Source organism: Rhinopithecus roxellana, chromosome 12 (genome assembly GCF_007565055.1).
Source record: "Rhinopithecus roxellana isolate Shanxi Qingling chromosome 12, ASM756505v1, whole genome shotgun sequence".
Classification (NCBI taxonomy): domain Eukaryota; kingdom Metazoa; phylum Chordata; class Mammalia; order Primates; family Cercopithecidae; genus Rhinopithecus; species Rhinopithecus roxellana.
In genome coordinates this window covers 82252076-82273493 of record NC_044560.1, presented here as the reverse complement: position 1 = coordinate 82273493, position 21418 = coordinate 82252076, and the positions used below count along the sequence as shown (strand labels likewise).

The 21418-nt window shown below is 42.6% G+C and overlaps 1 protein-coding gene across 6 annotated transcripts in view; it reads right to left on the bottom strand.

Annotated features, from left to right (window-relative positions):
* The window catches only part of ZCCHC17 (zinc finger CCHC-type containing 17), a 71598-nt gene that overhangs the window by 38171 nt on the left and 12009 nt on the right, over positions 1-21418 (bottom strand). For 4 of the 6 annotated variants that reach the window (XM_010353678.2, XM_010353686.2, XM_030942517.1 and 1 more), the window contains exons 2-3: positions 19990-20110; positions 9496-9553 (exon numbers count right to left, since the gene is read on the bottom strand). In XM_010353678.2, the coding sequence (XP_010351980.1) occupies positions 9496-9553; positions 19990-20055 (124 nt within the window). In that variant the 5' untranslated portion in view covers positions 20056-20110. Of the gene's footprint in view, positions 1-9495; positions 9554-19989; positions 20111-21418 lie in introns of those variants that run through there. The other 2 variants (XM_010353694.2, XM_030942516.1) reach the window with 2 other exon arrangements.

Here is a 21418-nt window from a genome sequence, read left to right as displayed (position 1 = left end):
TTTATAATAAACTGGCAAAGAATAGTATCGAATCCTATATATACTATGGTTTTCCTATACATACACACCTAAGATAAAGTTTAATTTTTTTTTTTTTTCTTTTTCTTGAGACAGGGTTTGTTCTGTCATCCAGGCTGGAGTGCAGTGGCATGATCTCGGCTCACTATAATCTCTGCCTCCCAGGCTCAAACAATCCTACCCCCTCAAGTTGCCTGGACTATAGGTGCACACCACCATGACCAGTACATTTTTGTATTTTTGTAGAGATGGGGTTTCACCATGTTACCCAGGCTGGTCTCGAACTCCTGAGCTCAAGCGATCCACCCACCTTGCCTCCCAAAGTGCTGAAATTACATGTGTGAGCCACCATGCCTGGCTGTGAAGTTTAATTTATAAATTAAGCACAGAAATAGATTAACAATAATAATAACAGGCCGGGCGTGGTGGCTCAAGCCTATAATCCCAGCACTTTGGGAGGCCGAGACGGGCGGATCACGAGGTCAGGAGATCGAGACCATCCTGGCTAACACAGTGAAACCCCGTCTCTACTAAAAAATACAAAAAACTAGCTGGGCGAGGTAGCGGGGCGCCTATAGTCCCAGCTACTCGGGAGGCTGAGGCAGGAGAATGGCCAGAACCCGGGAGGCGGAGCTTGCAGTGAGCTGAGATTGCGCCACTGCACTCCAGCCTGGGCGACAGAGCGAGACTCCCTCTCAGAAAAAAAAAACAAACAAACAATAATAATAATAGCATAATGTAATAACAGTTATCACACACTGTTGCTGTAACTTCTGCAGTTAGAAATTCGACAGCAAAACTAGTATGAATTTTTCCTTCTTCACAATTTCACACATAGAAGATTCATTCTTAGGGTAGATTTTAGCAACCACAGGATAGGGTTACGTTTTCTTTCCTTAATTTTAGATTCCAGGGGTACATGTTCAAGTTTGTTATCTGTGTATACTGCATGATGCTGAGGTTTGGGATATGAATCATCACGTTACAGAAGTACTGAGCATAGTACTCAAAGTTAAACTTTTCAACCATTGTACTCCCCCTTCCCTCAGTTTCCCCTCTAGGGGTCCCCGTTTTTTCCTTATTAAATCGAGAACTTTTACCTTTTGACTTAAAGGAAGCACTTTATGGCTTCTCTCAGGCATATCAAAATTGCCAGCGTCACTATTACACTTTGGGGCCATTAAGTAAAATAAGGGTTACCTGGAACACAAGCACTGCAATAGCAGACAGTCGATCTGATCACTGAGAAAGCTACTAAGTGACTAATGGGCGGGTAGCATACACAGTGTGGATGAACAAAGGGACGATTCATGTACCAGATGGAATGGGGCAGGACAGCGCAAGATTTCATCACCCTGCAACTGCAACTTAAAGCTTATGAATTGTTTCTAGAATGCTCTCTTTAATATTTTCAAACCTCAGTTGACCTAGGGTAACTGAAACCGTGGAAAGTAAAGGCACAGATGAAGGGGGACTACTGTAAAGTGTTTTCCTGACTTCTGTAAACCATTCTGGCAAAGTCTCAAACCTAAGGAAGTGGTCATGGAACCCCTGTTTACAGCTGATTGGTCAGAAGTACAGGTGGCCCAGGACTTGCAGCTGGCATCTGAAGAAGGGCAATTTTGTGGGACTGAGTCCCTTTAATTTGAGAGATCTAACACAAGCTCCAGATATATAATGTCAGAATTGAACTGAGTCGTTGGACACCCAGTTGGTGTCCAGAGAATTGGGGAGTTGGTTGGTGTCAGAAAACAAATCACATAACATAAAGAATATTTTCATCATCACAGAAAGTTATATTGGAATGAGAGGGGAAAGAAAATCTAGCTTAGGTTTGAATATTAGGAAGGGCTCTTCAACTCAGTGGTGGCTGAAGTATTCTGAGAACAGGACATCTGGGAAACTAGCTCAAATTAGAATCTACCTACCTGAGCCAAAGATGTTAAAATCTGATCAGACCAGAGTTATTTTCTAACTCAGTCCTTTCAGGCTGAGACTTAATGATCTTCCCTCTTTATGGGCAGAGAAACTAAGACACACTGTAAGGAAGTCAACTGCTCAAGTTATACAATAAACCTATAGATCTCAGGATTAAAACTCACAGTTTCCACCTAATTGTTTGGTTCCCTGAGCTTTCCCTCTGAGGCTTGTCTCAGCCCAGCTGTCAGACTGACAGATTCACTTGTAAGTTGTCAGTCACAATCAGAGGCATCACCTGACAGGGTATGGATAAAGTGAGTTAAAGATTGACTGCTGGAAGGTCACAGGCCTTTAATTCCACACAGTCCCCAAAGTGTCACATATGCCCAAGTTAGAATGGGACTTTCAGGCACTGGCAGCTATGGTAAGTATATTAACAAGAAAACCTGTGCTCAGACAGAAAGAAGTGAATGTCCTATGGGGTGAGGAAGAGTTCGATGTCATTCAATCCGAACCAACATAAAATGAGAAACTTAATTACAGACTGCTGACTGCCAGCTTGAAAACTGCTGGTAAACCATTTCTAAAGCAAAGATGTAATTTGCAGAAGAGTAGTCTACAAGGTTAGAGGCAAGGATTTATTATCCAAAGATCACCTCTTGGATTTTTTTTTAATAGAAAAAACTTAAAAAAAAAAATTCCAAAACTCAAAGTCCTTCTTCCATGTACATTCCTTCCTTAGCAAAACCAACTCCCCAGAGGTGACCAGTGTTAATCTGTTAAATATTCCTCCTGCCTTTCTTCTAAACATAGGCAATAATTTAAAATATATAAAGAAAAAAGATATATAAAGGCATATGTACACTTGCTTTAAAAGGGTAGGGAAGGGAGATGTTATACAAAGTCTTCTGGAACATGTTTTCAAATTTTATTATCTTGGACTTCTTTCCATGTCAGTAATTTTTTTTTTTTAAGGGACAGGGTCTCACTCTGTTACCCAGGGCTGGGGTGCAGTGGCACAATCATAGCTCACTGCAGCCTCTAACTTCTGGGCCCAAGTGATCCTCCTGCTGCCACACCCAGCTAACTTTTTTGTAAAGATGGTGTCACAAGATTCTTCAGGTGTCATTTTTCCAGCCAGAAGCTGCTGTGGCCAGCAGCACCTTTGCCCGAGTTTTGCTTGGGCCTTCTGGGCTCGTTCGGCCCACTTGGCCTGGCAGGCTGCACTCAGTATTGCTTGGGGCCACTAGGCCTGTTCCATCCACTTGGTCTAGCGGGCTGCGCTCTGTTCATGCTACCATCCCAGATCCCACTCCTGCCAAGGGCGAGCCAGGCTCGGAGTGGCAAGGGGGCATGAGTGAGTGAGCATGGGGTCCAGCCACTGCGCACAGCCAGGCACACTGGCTGCTGTGGCTGGGCAGGCAGCTCCAGATGCTGGCACAGGCACCAGCTCCATGTGAGGCTGTGGCTGGACCAGGCATACCACAAGCGGCTTTCACTGTGGACTCTGGGGAACATGGTGGTGCCCAGAAGCATGGAGATGCCAGAAACCGCAAAGCCCCAAAGAGGGTATCACAGCTCTGGCTCAGGGAGCCCTTGGGTCTGTTATAACTCTTTCAGTCCCGCCATTCAGCGAGTCCCAAGTTCTTGTCTTGCATCCAGGAAGAATGAGGTATGCAGACAACTGGAGGGTGAGCAAGGCAAAGAGTTGCTTTATTAAGTGATGGTACAGCTCTAAGGAGACCCAAAGTAGATAGCTCCTTTCCACAGGCAGGTCAACCTGTTGAGTGCAGCTCTCAGCAGAGAGGAAACCCAGAATGGGCAGCTCTTATCTGCAGGCAGGTCATCCCAACATCTGCAGCCCTCGACAGAGAGGAGACCCAGTGTGGGTAACCCATTTCCATAGGCAGGTCCTCCCAGTGTCTGCCCAAGTCTGGCTGAGTCCAGGGTTTTTATAGTCTTCAGAAGTGTGTGCTGACTGGTCCATGGGCAGCCATGGGCAGGCCCAGAAAAAGCACCTTAAGTTCTCACTCTGGGCCACAGACTCCACCTGGAATTGAGCCTGGCCCCTATACTTCAGGCCATCCCTGGCTTGAAGGTGGGGCTTCACCGAGACCTGCCCCTTTCCACCCAGGAGCCTGTCTGCCAGGGGCATCTGCAGGCCCATGATGGGTCACCCTCAGCACCCCTTTGGCCTCCCTCTTGTGCTCACTGGCACCCAAAGTCTGGAGGGGGTCGAGGTGGTAGGAAGCTGGCATGTCAGCACCACCCCAAGGTGCGCAAACCCAGCCAGGCTGCAATAGTGCCCAGGCTCGGCTTCAACTTTGCTCCAAAATCAGAGCAGGAGTCAGGAGCGGGAAGAGGCCAGGCAGTGGGAGCAGGCACTTCTGAGCCTGTGGGGGAAAGGGCTCTTCCCGGACCTCCAAGAGCGCAGGGATGCCTGGGTCTGTAGCTAGGGCTGAGTGATTGCAGCTGCACCCACGAGGGTGGGCTCCCACCCCACTAACTCATAAGGGGGCAGGGATCCCGCTGTTCCTGGCTCCTGCCAGCTCCATGGAACATGCAGCCCTGGCTGCACGGCCCCACTATGGCTGGCATTTTTGAAGCAGCTGCTCTAGACAGGCCTCCATTGCCATCAATGGGGTCTTGCCATGTTGCCCAGTCTGGCCTTGAACTCTTGGCCTCAAGTGATCTTACTGCTTCAGTCTCCCAAGTAGCTGGGATTACAGGTGCATGCCACCACTCCCGGCTCATGTCAGTAAACTGACATCTATTCTGTTTCATTGATTCTAAGAGGCACTTTCTTTTCCTCTCACTTTAATATCTCTGAAATTGGAGTGCTTCTTATAATCAATGATGTTTTACAACTGTTATCAGTCAGGTAGCAGTGTGATGGAATTGTGTGAAAACCTTCCATTGCATCTTTCTGGTAAGATGAGGCATAAGTGTGTCTTAGAAATACAGTCATTCTTTTAATCATCTGCATAGTCTACAAAACAGATGCCCATTATTTATGTAATTCTCTACTTACACTAAATTCTCCAAAGAAATTCTGGATTAAAGGGTAATAAGCACACTAAAAATGTTAATAGGCATTGCCAAAGTCTGTGAAATTATGCTCCTGATAGAGAGTAAAAGTGCCCATTTCTAACACTGGGTATTAACAGCAATCTTTTAAAATATGTGTTAATCTCAACGATTTTAGGAGTGTTTTAAATCATTTTTTAAAAACATTTGATAACTTTGCTGCCCTATGTGAAAAAAAATTTTTTGAGATAATTGTACATTTATCTGCACTCAAAAGAAATAACACAGAGGTGAGGCTGGGCGCGGTGGCTCAGGCATGTAATCCCAGCTGACTTTGGGAGGCCGAGGCAGGTGGATCACAAGGTCAGGAGATTGAGACCATCCTGGCTAACATGGTAAAACTCCGTCTCTACTAAAAATACAAAAAATTAGCCGGGCGTGGTGGTAGGCGCCTGTAGTCCCAGTTACTAGGGAGGCTGAGGCAGGAGAATGGCGTGAACCCGGGAGGCGGAGCTTGCAGTGAGCCGAGATTGTGCCACTGCACACTCCAGCCTGGGCAACAGAGCAAGACTCCGTCTCAAAAAAAAAAAAAAGAAAGAAAGAAATAATACAGAGGTTTTATGTACACTTTATCCAGTTTTCTCTAATGGTGACATTTTGGAAAACTATAGTACACTATCACAACCAAGATGCTGGCATTGATACTGTGGTATAAGAAATACATATACGATCCTTGTCCCTAGTTCCTGGCAGAGTTCCTAAAACCCTTGGACTATTCTGAGTGATAGAAGTGTCTTTTGTTATTCATTAAGTCCCTTAATGAGGTGACTATTGGTGTGTCCCTAGATAGTTTCAGAAACAGAGAAATCAAGGATGTGATTAGATAGGGTTATCCCAGCTACTTGGGAGGCTGAGGCAGGAGAAACGCTGGAACCCAGGAGGCAGACATTGCGGTGAGCTGGTATCGCACCACTGCATTCCAGCCTGGGCAACAGAGCTAGATTCCCTCTCAAAAGAAAAAAAGAAATTTCAGCCCTACCCTCTGACTTCTGGGAAGGGGAGGGGCTGGAGACTGAGCTCTATCACTGAAGGCCAATAATTTAATCAACCACGTCTATGTAACAGATCCTCCATATAAACCCCTAAGCAATGGAGTTTGGAGAGTTGGTGAATACATCCCTGTGCCAAGAGGGTGACACACTCCAACTCCATGGGGACAAAGGCTTTGTACTCGGAACCCTTTGGGTCTCACCCTGTGTACTTCCTCATCTGACTGTTCATTTTTATCCTTTAAAATAAACTAACAGTAACTATAGCTTTTTTTTAGTTCTGTGAGTCACTCTAGCAAATTACCAACTTTGGGGCGAAGTGCTGGGAATCCCAAAAATTGTAGCCAAGTGAGACAAAAGTGTAGGTAATCTGAGGATCCAATATTGGGGTTGGCATCTGAAGTGAGGACAGTCATGTGGGACTGAGCCCTTAAGCATGTGGAATCTGACACTAACTCCCAGGTAGTTAGTGTCAGAATTGAATTGAATTGTTGGACATCCAGTTGATGTTAGAGAATTAGAGAACCGGAAAACCGGTTGGTATAGGAAAAAACATCTCAGATAAAATCGACTGGCTCTTGTTCAGATTTCCCCAGTTTTACCTGTACTCATTTGTGTTTGTGTATGTGTATGTATTTAGTTCCACGTAATTTTACCACATGTGCAGATTCATGTATACACTGCCACAGTTAAGATACAGAACAGGTCCCTCACCACAAGGATCCTTCCTATTGCTACTTCCTTCCCCTCCTTAATCCTTGTCAACCATTAAATAATTTGTTCTCCATTTAGATAATTTTGTCATTTCAAGTGTGTTACATAAAAATCTTTGCAAATCATATATTTGATATGGGACTAGTATCCAGAATATATGAGCAACACCTAACTCAACAATAAAACCAAAAATAACCAGGCAGGTGTGGTGGCTCACACCTTTAATCCCAGCACTCTGGGAGGCTGAGGAGAGCAGATCACTGGAGGACAGGAGTTCAAGACCAGTCTGGCCAACATGGCAAAACCCTGTCTCTACTAAAGAGTAGCAGGGAGTGGTGGCACGTGCTTGTAATCCCAGCTACTGAGGAAGCTGAGGCATGAAAATCACTTGAACTCAGGAGGCAGAGGTTGCAGTGAGCCAAGACTGCACCATTACACTCTAGCCTGGGCAATAGAGCGAGACTCTGTCTCAAAAAGAGAAAAGGATTTTGTATTAGTCTGTTCTTACACTGCTAATAAAGACATATGAGACTGGGTAATTTATCAAGGAAAGAGATTTAACTGACTCACAGTTCAGCATGGCTAGGGAAGTCTCAAGAAACTTAACAACCACGGGGAAAGGGGAAGCAAACACGTCCTTCTTCACAGGGCAGCAGGAAGGAGAATAAGTGCCCAGCGAATGATGGTTTTATAAGGGGTTTCCCTTATAAAACCATCAGATCTTATGTCACTATGATGAGAACAGGATGGGGCAAACCACCCCCATGATTCAATTCTCTACACCTGGTCCCTCCCACAACACATGGGGATTACGGGAACTACAATTCAAGATGAGATTCGGGTGGCGACACAGTCAAAATGTATCAGATTTGAATAGACATTTCCCCAGAAAAGATATACAAATGGCCAATAAACCCAAGAAAAGAGACTTAACATCATTAGCCATTAGGGAAATTCAAACCACAATGAGATGTCCCTGCACATCCATTAGGATGGCCATACCCAAAAAGATAATAACAAGTGTTAACAAAGATGTAAAGAAAGTAGAACTCTCATACATTGCTGGTAGGAATGTAAAATGGTGTGGTCACTTTGGAAAAACAGTTTGGCAGTTTCTCAAAAAGTTGAACACAGAGTTACCATATGACCCAGTATTTCTACTCCTAGGAATATACCCAATGAAAGCAAATAGCCACACAAAAAGTTGTACACAAATATTTATAGCAACACTATTCATAATACTAAAGAAGTGGAAACAACCCAAATATCCATCAACTGATGGAATTGCAATAAATTAATTTGTAATGGCAATAAAAAAGAATGAAGTACATATTATAAAACAGATGAACCTTGAAAACATGCTAAGTGAAAGAAGTCAGTCACGAAAGACTATATACTGCATTATTCCATTTATAAGAAATGTACAAAATAAGCAAATATACAGAGACAAAATAGAATAATGGTTGCCTAAAGCTGGGGGCTTACAGAGAATCTGGAGTGACAGCTAATGGGTACAGGGTTTCTTTTTGGGGTGACGACAATATTCTCAAAGTAGATTGTGGTGATGGTCACAAAACTCTGAATATACCAAAAAACCACTGAATTGTACACTTTAAGCAGGTGAAATGTGTGGTATGTGAATCATATCTCAAGTAAAACATAAGAATGCTTTATAAATGGAATCATAAAGTGTATAACCTTTTGAGATTAGCTTTTTTCACTCAGTATAATTTCTGGAGATTGATTCAGGTTGTTGCATGTATGAATATTTTATTCTCATTCCTTTGTATTGTTGAGTAATATCGCATTATATGAATCTACCAGTCTAAGTTACTTTTTAATCATACTGAGAATGAGTATCTTTTACTATAGTACCAAGTAATATTCTTTTCTCCTGTGAGTTGTTTTTTCATATCCTTGGCACCTTTTCCTAACACCCCTTCTGTATTAGTTCTTTATCATATGTACTACAAATTCTTTTTCCCAACTTAACTCTGCTTACAATGATTTTTGCAATTAAGTTTTTAATTTTTATGTAGTGAAATATTCTTCTACATTTTCTTCTAGTACTCTTAATGGCTACTTTTTAAAAAAATTAAAACCTTTAATTAAATCTTAACTTATTTTAGCATAAGAAGTTACCATCAGCGTGATATAGTAGAAAGATCCAGGGGCTAGGAATCAGAAGGATTGGGTTCTAGTCTTGGCTATGCCACTACCTAGCCCACTCTGGGCAGACAACCAGTCTGTGGAACCTGCCTTTTATGCTTAACATGGTTTTGGTAAATAAATAAGATTATAGACTTATAACAGGATTCTCAAAAAATGTTCAACAGATGCCTTTTTATGAAAAAAACTTAAAACATTATATATATATATGCTTGTACCACTTACAATACTATTCTCATTTCATGTGCTATCTACTAGAAAACTCACTGTCAGCCTCAGACAGAGGTAGCTTGCCCTCCTGCAAATCCTGTGTCTAAAGAAGTCAAGTGATTTGCCTAGGGTCACAGGTGAAGTCTAAGGAGGAGCTGGTTTCAGAAGTAAACCCAATTAGCTATACCCCAACCTTCCTCCTGAGTCAGAGACCACCATTCTTCTGTCCGCTTAAAATGAACTGTCATCTTGTATTCATATCTATACATTAAAAAGAAAACGAATGAAAAACTACTGTCTGAAAAATGTACAGCCTATAGTTAGGAGGTGGTGGGGTGTTAGCAGAGAGTAGAATCAGAGGGCTGAATTTCAAGTTATAGGCTCCTACCTTGCTTCCGACAGCCTGGGATTTTGATAAAGGCCCCATAGTCTGTCACCATAGCAACCTACAAAGATGGGGGAAAAAATCAACGTCACATAAATAAGAATCTTTCTTTTGTAGCATTTAACCTAGTCTCCCCAAATTTGTACTTCATATTGACTGTCTCTGTATGCTACAAAACTGCCTAAAAATGATGCTCTGTCAAACATTCTTTCTGGTTTTTGAAATTTAGACTGACAGGTATGTGTGTACACATTAAAAACACTGGTGAGATTAGAGTGTTGTCACACGGTGTGATGATACTGAGGAATACCCAAATCCTATACCCAGTAAAAACAACAATGGAGTTTCATGAACAAAGGGAACATTTGATATTACCAAAGGAGTTTCATGAACAAAAGGAACAAAAAGCAAAAAACCAGTTAATAAAGTTATGCTTTATATTAGCTAGGACTGAGGCCTCCAAACCCAATACAGAGAACTTTAATAAATTTGGGATGGATCACGCAGGGCATTCCTCCCCTCATACCTGAACTTCAAATCAAACCAGAGCATACAGTCTGTTACATTTAACTCCAAGTCTGAGTCTTGGGTTTCATCAAGACAACTAGATAAAAAGCCAATACATACACATCTGACAGAACCTGATCTAATCAGAGAGAAAGAGCTGTCTCCCCAGTCTTCTGCAGAGTTGTCTAAGATGAAGAAGTTAGAGGCTTGATGGGTCGATGTAACAGGCAACCAATAAATGTTCGTGATGAAAGGCCCAGAACCCTTGCCAGATAAATCATTAACCCAAGCTCTAGCTCTCTCTTCCCGCTGTAGCCTACCCCATCCCCCCACCTGTGGATTGAGGGTAATGTTGTCACTATATACTGAATTTAACACTAAATGTTTATTTGTAAAATATTCAATATAATCTTACATATATAAACTTTATTCTTTTCAGTGGTTTTAATTAGCTTCTTCATTTTGAGCACTGTTTCAGCTTCACCATAACTAAAACAAGGAGAGTAAATAAAACAATCCCAACTACACTATTTACTAATATATACTGAATACTCACTATATGCAAAATAATATTCAAAATGTTTTGCATAATCCTCATGTCACTGTATGGAGTTGGTACTATTATTCCCATTCAATAGATGACAAAAAGATGCATGAAGAGATTAAGTAACTTATCGGAGGTCCAAAGCTAAATAAGTAGCAGAGCTGAGATTTGAATCTGGAATCTTTTTTTTTTTTTTTTTGAGACGGAGTCTAGCTCTGTTGCCCGGGCTGGAGTGCAGTGGCCGGATCTCAGCTCACTGCAAGCTCCGCCTCCCGGGTTTACGCCATTCTCCTGCCTCAGCCTCCTGAGTAGCTGGGACTACAGGCGCCCGCCACCTCACCCGGCTAGTTTTTTTTGTATTTTTTAGTAGAGACGGGGTTTCACCATGTTAGCCAGGATGGTCTCGATCTTCTGACCTCGTGATCCGCCCGTCTCGGCCTCCCAAAGCGCTGGGATTACAGGCTTGAGCCACCGCGCCCGGCCTGAATCTGGAATCTTAAATACACTAGAGCTGCTCACGGGTTCCCTCTAACTATAAAATTCTAATGGCCAAAAGCAATGTGGTATCCGATATCCAATCTGTTCCCAGCAACAATCCTAGAAAGCATATACAGTAGATCCTTATGTTGCAAATGAAGTGGAATAGTATAGGTGTATCTGGGTGCTATGCCATGTGCCTGTAGTCCCAGCTACTCCAGAGGCTGAGGCCAGAGGGTGGCCTGAGCCCAGGAGTTGAGTCCAGCCTGGATAACATAGCAAGACCCCATCTCCAAAGAAGCATTTAAAAAAATAAAAGAAAAAATAACAGTATAGGTAAAGAAAGTGAACAGGCTTTGGAGTGAAAGATGTGGCTTCTAATCCTAGCTCTGCCATTTCCCACCTGTGGGATCTTGCACACGACTTGCCTTTCAGGGCCTAAGTTCCCATTTGTTCTCACTTTGCTGCTGCAGATAACAAATGATGTACATAAAGTGACTGACATAGGTATATGGCACATAATGGACATTCAACAAAGTGTAGCTTTTCAATAATTTACAGTCTAAGACACTGAAGCACAAAAAGATTAGTGACTGGTAGGAAGGCACACAACTACTTAAGAGTTAGGGAGGCCAGGTGCGGTGGCTCATGCCTGTAATCTTAGTACTTTGAAAGGGCAAGGCAGGTGGATCACCTGAGGTCAGGAGTTCGAGACCAGCCTGGCCAATATGGTGAAACCCCATCTCTACTAAAAAAATACAAAAATTAGCTGGGTCTGGTGGTGGGCATCTGTAATCCCAGTTACTCGGGAGGCTGAGGCAGAAGAATCACTTGAACCTGGGAAGCAGAGGTTAGAGTGAGCCAAGATGGCGCCACTGTACTCCAGCCTGGGCAACAAGAACAATACTTCGTCTCAAAAAAAAAAAAAGGAATAGAACCTCGGTCCCTTGACTACCTAGTCCAGTGCCTTATACTTCACCAAATATCATCATTACCCACTTCAGTGTTAGGATGGAAATAGATAAAAACTTTCATTCTCATTTTTTAATGAGGACATTGGGACGGAGCACTTGAATTAACTCTCTAAGACACAACAGGAAGAATGGGTTACGAACCAAAAGTTCTAAACTCATGTTTTATACTGATGAACATGCTATGCTGGGTTAGGAACCAGAGTCCCAAAGAAACAGTACAATCACACAGACACTTAAAATCAAGGCAAGGTAGAGCCAATGAAACGACTTTAGAGATTAGCTGGTCCAGTTCTACCATGTTTCAAATGAGGAATTGTAGAGATCAGAGATACAAAGTGCTTACCTGAGTTTACAAAGCAATTTGTTCTTTGTAAGAGAGGGCCACATAATAAAGAGAAGTCTCCCAATTTTTAATTGAAATAAAAGCAAATCCCTTCTTTCTGGACCAACTGAAGGCACTTTAGTTTTTGTTCCACAGTTCTAGAAAGAGGACTGAAAAGTCTCATACTGTGTAACAACATTATTAAAGAGTATAATCATCCAACAAACTTGAAAGTAGCATCTGGGTCAGGCACAGTGGCTCACACCTATAATGCCAGCACTTTGGGAGGCTGAGGCAGGTGGATCACTTGATGCAAGGAGTCCAAGACCAGCCTGGCCAACATGGCAAAACCCCATCTCTACTAAAAATACAAAATTTAGCTGGGCATGGTGGCACATGCCTGTAATCCCAGCTACTTGGGTAGCTGAGGCACAAGAATCGTTTGAACCCAGGAGGTCATGGTTGCAGTGAGCCAAGATCATGCTACTGCACTCCAGCCTAGGTGACAGAGCAAGACTCTGTCAATAAATAAATAAATAACTGAATGAATAAATAAATAAATAAATAAATAAATAAATCTGGAAGTTAGAGCCAAAATCACCTCGTTGCTGTAAATTAAGACAATCTCATTTTTCAATCCTGAAGTTCCAGTGTCACATTATGGTCTTTAGAGATCATGTAACAGACCTTAATTTGGCCTCTCCCAAAAGGAAAGGTTAATATGCTCCAGAATGGATGCGCTCAACTGTTTAGGCATTGTTTCAGATTTCTAGCGCCAGGTGTTTTCATCACCGTGTCTCCTAGAGTGCAGTCACACCTGCCATAGATGATCATGCAGTCTGCCTGGTGTCCGAACAACAATTAGTCAAATAGCTCAGGGGAAAAAATTCAATAACTATCTCAACTGAACTCATCAGAGCTTAGGTAAAATAAATTTCCCATCTTCAGATTATAGGTGGCAAATGGCCTTGAAACTTGTTATCACCATAATCTAAATGAAGAATTTGAGGCTCAGGGGCATAAGTTACTTGTCAAAAGTCACTAAGTTAGATAGTAGCACAGACAAGTACAACACAGACTTTTTTTTTTTTACTTCTAGTCCAATGCTATTTCGACCCTACCAATATGAATCTCCCCTCAGCATTTCTTTGGCTATGGGAAGCCTAAGCCAAATCCCAAGTCTCACTGTTATGCTTATACCCCCTACCATGTATTAATATAATGCACTCTGCTACCAACATGCTTCTCAGAGAATGAGAGGATGAATATTGGCTTCTCAGCTACTTAATTACTAGGTCCCAAATCCCTGCTGAGTTCACCAAGAGAAGTGCTGGGACATGGGCTGAAACACCACCTTCTTCAAGGACAACTAGTCCTATGAGGCTTGGGCTCCACTTTAAGCACCTACCTACTATGTACAAGATACCATGTCAGGTACTGTGAAATAAAGACAACTTTAAAAAAGGGATGCCCAGTCATTTTAAATGAATTTGAAGTAGTTACCAAGACATACGAGAAAATCATGGCCTCTGCTCTACAGTAACTCACAATATAGTAGTGGTGAGAGACACATACAAGTAATAATAATACAAGACAGACTAGGATAAATGCTGTAACAGAGGTGTACCAACAAATGACCGTAGAACCACCAAATTTATCTATATTCCTCCTATAACTCAATTCAGTCAAAAGAATTCTCTTGGTTGGGTGTGGTGCCTCATGCCTATAATCCCAGCACTCTGGGAGGCCAAGGCAGATGGATCACTTGAGGTCAGGAGTTCGAGACCAGCCTGGTCAACATGGTGAAAACCCATCTCTACTAAAAATACAAAAATAAGCTAGATGTGGTGGCATGCGCCTGTAATCCCAGCACTTTGGGAGGCCGAAGTGGGTGGATCACGAGGTCAGGAGATCGAGACCATCCTGGCTAACACGGTGAAAACCCGTCTCTACTAAAAATGCAAAAAATTAGCCGGGCATGGCGGCAGACGCCTGTAGTCCCAGCTACTTGGCAGGCTGAGGCAGGAGAATGGCGTGAACCCGGGAGGCGGAGCTTGCAGTGAGCCGAGATGGCACCACTGCACTCCAGCCTAGGTGACTGGGCGAGACTCCGTCTCGAAAAAAAAAAAAAAAAAAGAATTCTCTTATGGGTCTTTTTGGTCCCTCCATACATTTATGTATACTTGGACAACCCCAGCTACAGTTTAGCAGAAAGTAAACTTGGAAAGAGGATCTGATTTAGAATCCTAGCTTTGCCATTTATTAACCAATGGGCAATTACTTAACTTCTGAGAAGAGTCTCTTTATCTATCAAATAGAGTTAACAATTTCTTTAGAGAGATTAAATAACACAGAATGTATGAAAGTGCTAGTATAGATTAGGCTTACACATTTTTTTTTTAATTTTAATGTAACTCCTCTTCTTTGTAAATATTGGGTACTCATTAAATGTTCATTGGATGAATATTTTGAAAAGTTTCTTCGTTCCAATTTATCATATTTCTCTTTCCCTAACTCCAAGTCACTTCTAAACCATCCCTTTTCAAAATGTGCTACGGAAATAGTAAGTTAGAACTATAAAGTTCTCTCTGAACATTCCTAAAGACCATCCATCCTTGATAGTAATATATAAAACCCACACTAATTCAAGCTCCATCTCATATAAGAAAAAGCTGTAGGTGGCCAGGCACAGTGGCTCACGCCTGTAATCCCAGCACTTTCGAAGGCTGAGGTGGGCGGATCACCTGAGGTCAGGAGTTTGAAATCAGCCTGGCCAACATGGCAAAACTCTGTCTCTACTAAAAATATACAAAAAATTAGCTGGGCGTGGTGGCTGACGCCTGTAGTTCCAGCTACTCCGGAGGCTGAGGCAGGAGAATCACTTGAATCCGGGAGGTGGAGGTTGCAGTGAGCCAAGATTGCCCCACGCCACTGCACTCCAGCCTGGGCGACAGAGCGAGACTCTATCCAAAAAAAAAAAAAAAAAAAAAAAGGAAGGGAGGGAGGAGAGGAAAGGAAGGAAGGAGGAAAGGAAGGGAGGGAGGGGAGGGGAGGAAGGAAGGGCGAGCTGTACGTTAGGATCCACTTTAGAAATCCGAGTTATTCTGTGGAGAGCAGAGTGTTCTTCCCTTTCTTTTGTGCAGTACCTGATGAGTGAGGGCTTCATGATCAGAAAAATCAGTTTCACCTCCAGTGCTACACTTCCTTCTTCTGAGCTCTGGTATCTTACTAACCTCTGGGGATACCATGAGCCATAAAGAAAAAGGACAGAGGCTTTAAAGAGCAGAGTTGTTTGCTATTTGTTAAAATGGTATTATCCTTTGTATCTTGACTGTTATATTACAAGTTGGGATCAACTTAACAGAAGTCAAGAGCCACAATTATCTATAACTGACTGACAGTCACAAAGTCTGTCCTCTAAGACCTCACATTATTAGGAGGTAAAACTTCGGTCAACCATACAAAGCAAGTATGAATACCAAGTATGAATATCAAGCATAAATGATAACATTAAAATACTACCGGCTCAGGCCAGTTGCAATGGCTTACACCTGATCCCAGCACTCTGGGAGGCCGAGGCGGGCAGATCGCTTGAGGTCAGGAGTTCAAGACCAGCCTGGACAACATAGTGAAACCTTGTCTACAGAAAAATTAGCCAGGTGTGGTGATGTGTGCCTGTAGTCCCAGCTACCTTGGGGGCTGAGTGGGAGGATCACTTAAAACCCAGGAGGTGGAGGTTGCAGTGAGCCAAATCACACCACTGCAGTCCAGTCTGGGCAACAAAGTGCGACCTTGTCTTAAAAAAAAAAAAAAAAAAAAAAAGAGCCCAGTGGCTCACATCTGTAATCCCAGCACTTTGGGAGGCTGAGGCGGGTGGATCACCTGAGTTCAGGAGACTAGCCTGGCTAACATGGTGAAACCCTGTCTCTACTAAAAGTACAAAATTTAGCTGGGTGTGGTGGTGGGCGCCTGTAATCCCAGCTACTTAGGAGGCTGAGGCAGGAGAACTGCTTGAACCCAGGAGGCAGAGGCTGCAGTGAGCAGCTGCAGTGAGCCAAGATCGCACCATTGCACTCCAACCTGGGCAACAAGAGCAAAACTCCCTCTCAAAAAAAAAAACTACATGCTCTTATAAAACACTGAAAACAATTTTTTGGCTTTACTTTCACTTCAAGAGGAGGGAGCCAACATTAATTAATTCCTACTATATCTCAGGCATTGTATTTTTATAGATGATAGCTTATTTAACCATCACAGTAATTCTATGGAAGAGAATTACTGTGAATAAATGGAATCTCCATTTAACAAACAAGAAAACTGAGGCTCAAAGACATTAAGTGACACCTTAAAGGCTCACATAGTAAGCAAAAGAGCTGGGACTAGAATCCCGATTTTGTCTGGTTTCAAAGCCTCTGCTCTTGAAACAAATATAATGCCTTCTCTACCAAAGGATAGTTCATTCAGTCATCAAAGATGTATCAAACACTTACTATCTTCTACCCATCCACCTAAGATTGAGATATACAACAAAACAGACAGAACCCTGCCCTCATGGAGCTTAGTGTCTTGTGAGGAAGATAGACATCAAACAAGTATATAATTAAATACAGTGTGAACCTATTTATTTACGATGAGCAAAAAAATTTCTGAGGAGACAATATTAGGGCTGAGACCTAAAAGATGAATACAAGATGATGGAAAAGTGGGTAGTTCAAAGGAAGAATGTCTTAGTCTGTTTGTGCTGCTATAACAAAATACCATAGAAATTTATTTCTCACAGTTCTGGAGGCTGGGAAGTTCAAGTTCAAGGTGCCAGCAGATTCTGTGTTTGATAAGGGCTCACTGTCTGCTTCCAAGATGGTGCCTTATCCCTGTGTCCTTTGGAGGTGATAAATGCTGTGTCTTCCCACAGTAGAAGGAATGGAGGGGCCAGGCAGCTCTCTGTGGCCTCTTCTATAAGGGCATTAATCACATTTACAAGGGCAGAGCCTTCATGACTTAACCACTTCCCAAGTGATTAATACTTCTTAATACCACCTCTTAATACCCTCACGTTGGGGACTAAAGTTCAACATCAACTTTGGTATTTCTCCAATATTCACTTTGAAGCCTAATCCCTAATTCAATGGTATCAAGAGGTAGGGCCTTTAGGCTCTGCCCTCATGAATGGATGAACGCCTCATAAAAGGGCTCGAAAGGGTGAGTTCACTCCTTCTGCCCCTTCCGTCATGTGAGGACGCAGCATTTCTTCCCTCCAGAGGATGCAGCAGAAAGGTGCCATTTTGGAAACAGAGAGTAGTCTTCATCAGACACCAAATCTGCTGAGAACTTGATCTTAGATTTCCCAGCCTCCAGAACTGTGAGAAATAAATTTCTGTTCTTTATAAATTACCCAATCTCGGGTATTTTGTTATAGCAGCACAGACCAAAAAAAAAAAAAAAAAAAAAAAAAAAAAAAAAAAAAAAAAACAGCATGTGCAAAAATCCTAAAGAGACAGCAAGAACTCAGACTGTTCAAAGCTATTAAGGAGGCCAGTGTGTCTTGACTATGAGCAGGGCAGAACAAACAACATTGTGAGAGCACACAGCGGCAAGCTGTGGAAGGTCCATGTCTGTATTCAATTGTAATGAGAAGCTTCTGAAGGGCTGTGAGAAAGCAAAATGTCCAACCTACTTTAAAAATCTTATTCTAGGCCAAGCACAGTGGCTCATGCCTATAACCCCAGGACTTTGGGAGGCTGAAGTGGGAAGTATCACTTAAGCCCAGGAGTTTGAGACCAGCCTGGGCAACATAGTGAGACCCCATCTCAATTTTTTCTTTTTTGAGACGGAGTCTCACTGTGTCACCCAGGCTGGAGTGCAGGGGCGCAATCTCGGCTCACGGCAAGCTCCGCCTCCCAGGTTCACGCCATTCTCCTGCCTCAGCCTCCCGAGTAGCTGGGACTACAGGCGCCCACCACCTCGCCTGGCTAATTTTTTGTATATTTAGTAGAGACAAGGTTTCACCGTGTTAGCCAGGATGGTCTCGATCTCCTGACCTCGTGATCCGCCCACCTCGGCCTCCCAAAGTGCTAGGATTACAGACGTGAACCACCGCACCCGGCCCCATCTCAATTTTTTAAAAAGAATTTAAAAAAAAATCTTATGCTAGTTGCAATGTGAAGAACAGACTGGAGAGGAGCTACAATGAAGCAGGGATCCCAGTAAAGACGAGGCAAAAGATGGAGAGTTTTAACTAATAGGGTGCCTGGGGATAAAGAAGTACACAGACCACAGATATAATTAGGACTTGCAAACAGACAAGGGTGGGAGGGAAAATCAAAATCAAATCAAGAAGAGAACTCAAGGATGATGGCCAGATGTGTAGTCTGGGAACCTGCAGGACAGTGGTTCTATTTGTTGAGGTGAAAACGTCTAGAAGAGAAACAATTTGTTGAGTGTCTTGGTATGTTCTGTGTTACTTTAAAAGAATACCAGAGACTTGATAGTTTATAAAGAACTGAAATTTATTTGGCTTATAGTTCTGAAGGTTGGAAAGTCCAAGAGCAAGGTGCCAGCATCTGGCAAGAATCTTCTTCTTGTGTCATCCCATGGTGGAAGGTAAGAGGGTAAGAAGGAGAGAAAGAAATCCCAGCACTTTGGGAGGCCGAGACGGGTGGATCACGAGGTCAGGAGATCGAGACCATCCTGGCTAACACGGTGAAACCCTGTCTCTACTAAAAAATACAAAAAACTAGCCGGGCAAGGTGGCGGGCGCCTGTAGTGCCAGCTACTAGGGAGGCTGAGGCAGAAGAATGGCGTGAACCCAGGAGGCGAAGCTTGCAGTGAGCTGAGATCTGGCCACTGTACCCCAGCCTGGGCGACAGAGCGAGACTCCGTCTCAAAAAATAAAAATAAAAAAGAAGGGCCGGGCGCGGTGGCTCAAGCCTGTAATCCCAGCACTTAGGGAGGCCAAGACGGGCGGATCACAAGGTCAGGAGATCGAGACCATCCTGGCTAACACGGTGAAACCCCGTCTCTACTAACAAATACAAAAAAAAAACTAGCCGGGCGACGTGGCGGGCGCCTGTAGTCCCAGCTACTCGGGAGGCTGAGGCAGGAGAATGGCGTAAACCCAGGAGACGGAGCTTGCAGTGAGCCGAGATCCGGCCACTGCACTCCAGCCTCGGCGACAGAGCGAGACTCCGTCTCAAAAAAAATAAAAATAAAAATAAAAATAAAAATAAAAATTAAAAAAAAAAAAAGAAGGAGAGAAAGAGATCAAACTCACAGCCTCAAGTCTTTCAATAATTGGCATTAATCCATTCAGGAGGTGGAGACCTCATGACCTAAATACCTCCTACTAGGCCTTACCTCCCAACGTTGATGCACTAGAGATTAAGTTTCCGAAACATGCTTTTTAGGGGACGCATTCAAACCACAGCAGTGAAAAAATAAATTAATTTTAAAACATAAATTAGACATGCTGGTATTCCACTGACGATGTCAACTACACACTTAAATATCTGGAGCTTAGAGAAGGCACATATGATTGCCACATGTTCCGTTGGCCCTTCCCATTTAAGTTGTAATGCTCGAGATAGACTTAAGCGGACAGGAACATCAAACCCAGTTGTCACCCTCAAACTATTCTTAACATAAATGGTGAGTTTTCAAAGCACAAAAGAATATACCTCTCCTTGGAAAATAGTGTAGAGAGCAGGCAAGTTTTCCATGGTCTCAGGCCTTCCTGAATTCATCCTTAGTATTCTATGGCTCCTCCATTTCTCTTCTATTAAAGCTAACACAAGTGTCCTGTCGTAAAGAAATTAGACACCAATTAGATATCTGCATTAAAGAAATGAATATGCACATAATCCACAGCTATTCTCTACAGAATAATACCACTAGGTTTAACACTATACACTTTTATCCAAATCTCTTTTGTTTATTCTAATTGTGGGGAATTTTGGAAACCTTGATCCTATTTCTTAACAATTTGTTACTTACCCAAGGCTATTACGCTACTGATTTTGTTGTGTTTGGTTTTTTAAATTGCTATTTTTGCTATTTTTTTGCCAGGGGAAGAATTTTGGGGGAGAGTGGGAAAAGAAGATGTTTGACCAGATCTCAAAAAAATGGAATAACAGAAATAAAAACATTAATGGAGCACTTACTATGTCCAGGCACTGTGCCAAGCACTAGACATGCAATCTCATCTAATTCTCAAAACTCAGGCTGGGTGTGGTGGCTCACACTTGTAATCCCAGCACTGTGGGAGCTGAGGTGGGAGGATCCCCTGAGGTCAGCAGTTCCAGACCAGCCTGGCCAACATGGCGAAATCCAATCTCTACTAAAAATACAAAAATGAGCCAGGAATGGTGGCGGGTGCCTGTAGTCCCAGCTACTTGGGAGGCTGAGGCAGGAGAATCACTTAAACCGGGGAGGCGGAGGCTGCAGTGAGCTGAGATCATGCCACTGCACTCCAGCCCGGGGAACAGAGTGAACTCCATCTCAAAAACAAAACAAAACAAAACAAAAAAATTCTCAAAACTCTTAAAATGTAGGTTCTATTACTATTATATTATACAGATGAGAGAACAAAGGCTCCAAAAGTCAAATTACTAAGCATGTCAAAAATCCAGGAAATAGGGAGTCCAACTGGCTGACACCAGAGTCCATTCTCTTAACTACTATGCTAGGTGTGTTAAATCTGAAATGACTTCAAAGAGAAAAGGTCTTACATTTTTTTTCTTCATAAAATTAAAACACACATACACACTGTAAAAGTTCAGATAATAAAAAAAATTCAGCTAATACATGAATAATAAAGAAAATGAAAGAAAATGAAATCATCTGTAATTCAATTTGATTTATAGTCTTAGTTTTTTTTTTATATGTAGAAGTGGTTTTTTAATGCAATCATGAAATCATTACCATTTTCTTATAGCAATTCATACACATCCACAACTTTTTGTTAACACCTACCTAATAATCCATTGTTGGATGTACCAAATTTATTTAACTATATCTAAATTATTGAAAATGCAGATCGCAGTTCAGTCAGTCTGAGGTGTTACCTGAGATAACGCATTTTCAACCAGCTACTAGGTGACGCTGATG